General features: G+C 45.9%; 1 protein-coding gene across 1 annotated transcript in view; it reads left to right on the forward strand.

Moving 5' to 3' along the window:
• Nucleotides 1-6698: 6698 nt before the first annotated feature.
• The window catches only part of PRPS2 (phosphoribosyl pyrophosphate synthetase 2), a 36601-nt gene continuing 36327 nt past the window's right edge, over nucleotides 6699-6972 (forward strand). Inside the window, exon 1 of the mRNA XM_029930383.1 lies at nucleotides 6699-6901. Within this exon, the coding sequence (XP_029786243.1) occupies nucleotides 6780-6901 (122 nt within the window). The 5' untranslated portion in view covers nucleotides 6699-6779. The remainder of the gene's footprint in view (nucleotides 6902-6972) is intronic.

The following is a 6972-nucleotide window of genomic DNA, read 5'->3' on the forward strand; positions in this document are numbered from 1 at the left end:
TTCCCTAACCTCTCTGTTCCTTAGTCTCTCTACCTGTGAAATGGAGCTGAAAGTCATAAGACTGACTGCATAGGGTTGCTGTGAGGGCCTGCTTTGTAGTAAGTGTTATATACAGGTACGATATTATTCCTTCTCTCGGTGGCTACCTGATTCTAGAAGGATTTGCAGCAACTTGCTCTTACTGGGCCCTACTTAATTTAGACCCTCCACGTCTCTGTCGGCTTGTCTCACGGTGCTATGAAGCTCCAGTCAACTGAACTTACTTTATGTTATCCTGTACTCGGAACGTTACCCACCTTCCCCCAACACTGCAAATGCTGTGTCCCATTTAAGAACCTTCTAGCTCTACTGTAAAACACCTGCACACTCCCATCTACAGCCTGGCTGCGTGTTCCAGGCCATATGCCTTCCCTGCTTGAATAATGTATTCTGTATATAGCTCTCTCAAGCTCACCGAGGGGACCAGGGTCCTTACCTTTGATCTAATTTCCCGAGGTGATGGATCCGACTTACATGGAAAGGACCTTCTCTGGACAGCATCAATTGATGTGCATTTACCCAAGAAATCAGTTAATTGCACCTTTAACTTACCTCTAAAGAAAACTTACTCTTGGGCTGCCTGGGTGGCTCAGTCAGTTAAGCATCCACCTCTGGATTTCAGCTCAGGTCATGATCTTTCAGTTGTGAGATCGAGTCCTGTGTCTAGGGCCATGCTGAGCACAGAGCCTGCTTGAGATTCTCTCTGTATCTCTCTCTCTCTTTCTCTCTCTGCCCCTCTCCCCAACATCTCAAAAAGAAAAATATAAAATAGAGAACTTACTCCTTAGTGACCAATTTTTATGGAAAAGAGTTAGTATAATATTCATCTTCGTTGGGTTCAAAAGTGGTTTACTTTTGTTTGTTTTGTTCTGGTTTTCACTTAATTGAGTATCATTATAGACTCACTGATTTTTATGTATTTGGTACATTTTAGGTAATTATCATTCCACGAATTTTTGATGTTGCCACTGTCCTACTTTTGATGGAGAGCAAGTGCCTTAAGCTAGTTTTGGGTTTTTTTTTTTAACCCTTTCAACATATTCCTCCTTGTCTTTGATATAGTTAAGGCAAACTGTCCTGGCTTGCATTGACCCTTCCCTACCCTAGACCTTGGATCCGCCAAGCCCTCAGAGATCTCTGGCTCCTTTTGGTGGGTGGTAGCGCTTACGCATCAAACTCCTTACTCTGAAAATTGATAAAGGGAAGAAAATGAAAATTTTGTCTTGCTTCACCAGTACAAATTGTATTTGGGGATAACAATGTAGCCTCAGAAGTTAAAGGGAATCTCTTCTTTTTAATTTTTAAAAGTTTTTTAGCCTTTCTTTGCTGAGAAATTCCAGCTAATCTTGGTAGACAGTAAGGGAAGCTAGAATCAGAAAACTAGCGTTTTGCAGAGTAGAAAGCCGTCTCCACCATAAAGCAGCAATCGATCTCAATATCACCGATAGTGAGACAATGACATGTTAATGTGTTAGAAATATTAATGTGTTAGATGATGTCTGATACATTAATATGTTATATATGATCACAGCGTTGGAATCATGTGAAAAATGTCCTTATGTTTTTTACTTAACGGCTCTTACTGTGATATAATTTATGCACCATTCAATTCACTCATTTAAAGTGTAAAATTCAATGGCTTTTAGTATATTCCCAGAGTTATACATCATCTCCACAATCAATTTTAGAATTTTAGAATACTTTCATTACCCCCCAAAGAAACCCCATACGCCTTACTTAGCCTTTACCCCCTAGTCCCTCCACCCCCCTCCAGCCCCTGGAAACACCTCATTTACTTTCTGTCTGTAGATTTGCCTGTTCTGAAAATGGAATCAAGCAATATGGCAGTCCTTTGTGGTAACCTGCTTCTGTACTTAGCATACTATTTTTAAAAAGTTTTTTTTAATGTTTCATTTATTTTTGAGAGAGAGAGAGCGTGAGCAGGGGAGGGCCAGAGAGAGTGGGAGACACAAATCCGAAGTAGGTTTCAGGCTCTGAGCTGTCAGCATAGAGCCCCATGCAGGGCTCGAACCCACAAACCGCGAGGTCATGACCTGAGCCGAAGCCGGACGCTTAACTGACTGAGTCACCCAGGTGCCGCCTTAGCCTGCCATTTTTAAGGTTCACCCATGTCATAGCCTTGTTTTAGAACCTCATTCCTTTTTAAGGCTGAGGGACATTCTATTGCGTGGGTAGATCACATTTGGTTTAGCCACTCATCAGTTCATGGACATCTGGATTGTTCCTATCTTTTGACTAGTGTGAATAACACTGCCATGAACATTCATGGAAACTATTTATTTGAGTACCTGTTTTCAATTCTGGGCTCTACACCTAAGTGAAGTTTCTAGATCACGTGGTAATTCTATGTTTAAATGTTTGAAAAACTGCCAGCCTGTTTTCCAAAGCAGAGGCACCATTTTATTTATTTTTTTAATTTTTTAAAATATAATTTATTGTCAGATTGGCTTCCATGCAACACCCAGTGCTCATCCCAACAAGGGCGCTCCCCCATGCCCATCTCCCACTCTCCCCTCACCCCCTGACCCCCCATCCACCCTCCATTTGTTCTCTGTATCCAAGAGTCACTTACGGTTGGCAGAGGCGCCATTTTAGATTCCCGCCAGCATTGTGTGAGTGTCCTAGCTTCTCCGCATCCTCATTAACATTTGTCTTATCTGCCTTTTTGATTATAGCTGTCTTGATGGGTATGGAGTGGTCTCACATTACGGTTTTCCTTTCCCTGATGGCTACAGACGCTGAGCATCTTTCCATGCGTTTATTAGCCGTTTATAGATCTTCTTTGGAGACTATCTCTTCAGAGCCTTTGCTTATTTGTTTTTTCATTTTTAAATGTACTTTGTTGGTATTTTTTTTTAAAGAGCACTTTTGGGTTCCCAGCAAAATCGAGTGGAAAGTGCAGAGAGTTCCCACCCGAAAACCCTCTGACTTCATACACCACACACTTCCACACACCACACACCCTCCCATATCATCACCAACCTGCACGGAAGCAGTACATTTGATACAATTAATGAACCAACAATGACATATCACTATCCACCCAAATCCGTACTTGACATTAGGGCTCACTCTTGGTGGTGTGCATTCTATGGGTTTGGACAAATATAATGACGTTTCCACCACTGTAGTGTCACACAGAGTAAAAACCATAATAGAATGGATGCATCAGAGTGTCTTGGCGTTGCTCTTAAGAACTAGTGTTCCTGGAGGCACCTGGGGGGCTCAGTCGCTTAAGCAGCTGACTTCAGCTCCAGTCACGATCTCACGGTTCATGAGTTCAAGCCCCACGTCCTCTGTGCTGACAGCTCGGAGCCTGGAACCTGGTTGGGATTCTGTGTCTCCCTCTCTGTCTGCCCCTCCCCTGCTCGTGCTGTCAAATTGAGATGTGCTATAGGTATAAAGTATTTGATTTCAAAGACTCCCTATGAAAAAAAAGAATGCAAAATAGCTCATAAATTTTTTATATTGATCACACGTAGGAGTGATAATATTGGGGATATATTGGGTTAAATAAAGTGTGTCCTTAAGGTAATTTCACTGTCTTTTTCACTCTTTTTAAATATGGCAATTAAAAATCATAAATTACATATGTGGTTTGCATTATACTTCCATCCGACAGCCCTGTTCTAAAGAGAAAGGACTGAATTAGGAGGCCGGCATTCTGATTCTCTTGCTGCCTTTTATTAGCCATGGACTTGTGGGCCATTTCTCCATCTCTTGGTCCTAGGATAGCTGGGAATAAATTCATTCTGCAAATATTTAGAGCTCTTACTATGTTCAAAGATCTTGGGGAAATCATGTGGGGAATACACGATGTGAAAACGGTTCACAAACTCAAATTGGTGTTTTCTCATTGTCAGCCGTATTGATGAGTTGGTGAAGATAGAAGCCAACAATGGCAATGCCTTATCGTTCTTATTTTCTCCACTAACATTTGATGTTAAAATAATGAATCGTATACAACTGTCCCAAATCTGAGACCACATATACACATGGCATACGTTTTCTTCATCCCGAGTTTTTGTATATGTATTCCATTTCCCTGGAGGTCTCTCAACTCCACATTCTGTCCACGAAGTGCGCTGTGGGAGAGCACTGGTGGACGAGTGCACCTAGTACTGATGCCCGTATGTCATCCCAAACCCTACTGATGCTAGTTTAGCCATGTAACCTGCCTTGGTCAACGGGACGTTAGCAAATATGATAACACCAGAGGCTTGGGAAGCACTTGCTCATTGAGGCTTATCTTCTTGGAACATTCCTTCTTGGAACGCTGCAGCCATTCTGTGAGGAAGCTGGAAGAGCCCTGAGGAGAGACCCAGCTAGAGGGAAGGAACAGGGGTTTGTTCAGACAAGCGGTTCTCCACCTGGTGTGATTTTACTCCTTAGGGGACATCTGGCAATGACTGGAGACACTTGGTTGTCACAACCGGTGGGAAGATGCTCTTGGCATCTAGTGGGTAGAGGCCTGGGGTGTTGTTAAACATCCTACAATGAACACCACAGCACCGTCACAAATTCTTACTCGGGCCATGTGTCAGTAGTGCCAAAGTTGAGAAACCAGCAAGGGACTATGGTTTCCTCACGACAGCCTGGTTCCTTTGGGTCAAGGACAAAGGGGCTCGGGAGGGAAAGTGTTCACACTTATAAAGTCACCCGTCGCTGCTCTTTGAAGCCTGGACATTTACCAGAGACAGCTTTACGGGCAGTCTGCTACTTATGATGATTTTAGATGGTCCCGATGTTGTGTCTCCTTGTTTACTCTCAGCATTTAAGCCTAGTAACTCTTCAGAGTGCTGAGCCAATGACTATTAGTCGCCCTAACCTAGATATTGTTTCTCCCTGGTAGTATTGAAGTCATGGGTTTGTGAGGATTCAACCCTAGCTTCCAAACCCTTGACCATGAACACACTCAGAGACCAAGGACTTTAACTGACTCCTGCGTTAGAGTCCATCAGTTTTGTTACCAAATACCATGGTCCTGCCCTGCTGACAAAGAGGCCACTTTCCCGCTGAGAAAAAAACCATGTGTATAGCTTGTCTCTGAGAAAAAATTTAAGGACCTAAAGATTACAGTAATATTGTTAGTAGAACATTTTATTAGGAGAGTTTAAAAATAATTACATTAGCAGACACATTCAATAAAAATTTTAGACATATGGTTGAGTATGAGTATAAATCTCATTGTCATGGTAATTAACTGTAAAACACAGATAATAAATCACTGCAAGTAGGGCTGGGTTTTTCTTTCTTTCTTTTTTTTTTTTTTTGACTAACAGAGCACATGTACATCTCCAGGAAGAATGGAAAAGGGGGCAGAAATGCTGCCAGAATGGGTGCTTTGGACAACTTTTTGGTAAACAGGCGGATGCAGGAGTTTAAAGAGACACTTGATGTGTGAGGTCATCAAATTTGAAAAGCACATGGGCCCAGAGAAAAGGTCCCAATTCCATGAATAATCCCAAGAATCCCCCAAATCCCAAGAAAATGAAGTCAGATTACAGCAGGCTGCATGCTGTGTGGACGGAGGGCCAATTCTTGGCAGCCAGTGTTAGGTAAAACCTAGCCATTTACGAGACCTGTTTCCTCTGTTGTCATTGAGAAGCATTACATTGGCCAGTGTTAGTAACACGTGGGCCCTCCAGTCCCCTGTAATACATTCCTTTCCCGTACATTTGATTTGTGCAGAGCTTGGTCCCAGGACTGCGTTTGCTTGAAGAAGCCTTTCTTGCTCCGTCTGCAGAGGGAGAGAGGAAGGCTGCAGGCTCTGGGGCTATGGAGAGCTGTGGCTGAGGACCACCAGGCAGGAGTGGGCAGGGTGGGGGTGAGGTTCCTGGGCTCAGGTCTTTGAGAACCGACTGGCAGGAAGTTGCACAACTGGCCTGAGGACTCCCTAAAGACAGGACTCTAGAGTGGCCTTGGTTTGCTCCCATTCACCATCACCATCGAAAGTCACCCTGCCCCTCATCTGTGGTCAGGACTCAGATGGCCACGGGCACTGGCGGCTCTTGCAAGGACGGCTGGCAATTCTGTAGTTCAGGCACCAGCGAATTTTGACTAAGGACTAGATAGTACGTAATTTAGGCTTTGCCGGCCACGGGCAAAAGGGAGAGGCTATTATGTAGGTGCTCGCATAACAAGAGAGACAAATATTTTCACCAATTTTTTTTATGGAGAAAACCCAAAATATAAGAATAATTTAGTACAGCTTTTTGTAAAAAACCATGCTTAGCTCTCCGGTAGAAACAGGCAGCGCTGTGGATCCGGCCCGCGGGTCACAGTTTTACAGACCCTTGCAGCCGAACACCAGTCGTCTGCAATGGGATTGGGGGGCTCGCTCCTGGTTGCTGGGCACGTCCACAGCCTCTTCCCGCACCCCTCCCTCGGTGCCCAGGGAATCAGGTTCATTGGCCCCCTCTCTCGAGGCTGGACGGAAGGTCTAGAAGCGGGCCAAGAGCTCCCTCCGTCTGCAGCCCCTCCTCCCCAGCTCCGCTCGCTCCAGCTCCCGCAGCTCCTCCCCCGCCCTGTCCCGCCAGCTGCGCGTTCCCGCTCCACCGCCCCCTTCGGGTCCAGCAGCCCGGCCCCCTCGAGCCCCGCCCCGACTCCGCCCCTCCAGCTCCGCCCCCTCCAGCTACTTTCCACTCCGCTCTTGCCTTGGTCGACAGCCGCGCTTTCCCGCTCGCGTCGCAGCCTCCGGTGCCACCGCCGCCTCCGCCATGCCCAACATCGTGCTCTTCAGCGGCAGTTCGCACCAGGACCTGTCCCAGCGCGTGGCCGACCGCCTGGGCCTGGAGCTGGGCAAGGTGGTCACTAAGAAGTTCAGCAACCAGGAGACCAGGTGGGGGCCGCGCCGGCGGCCGGGCAGGGCAGGGCCGGGCCGGGCCGGGCCGAACAGGGCGCGGATGCGCG

This window comes from Suricata suricatta, chromosome X (assembly GCF_006229205.1).
Source record: "Suricata suricatta isolate VVHF042 chromosome X, meerkat_22Aug2017_6uvM2_HiC, whole genome shotgun sequence".
NCBI lineage: Eukaryota > Metazoa > Chordata > Mammalia > Carnivora > Herpestidae > Suricata > Suricata suricatta.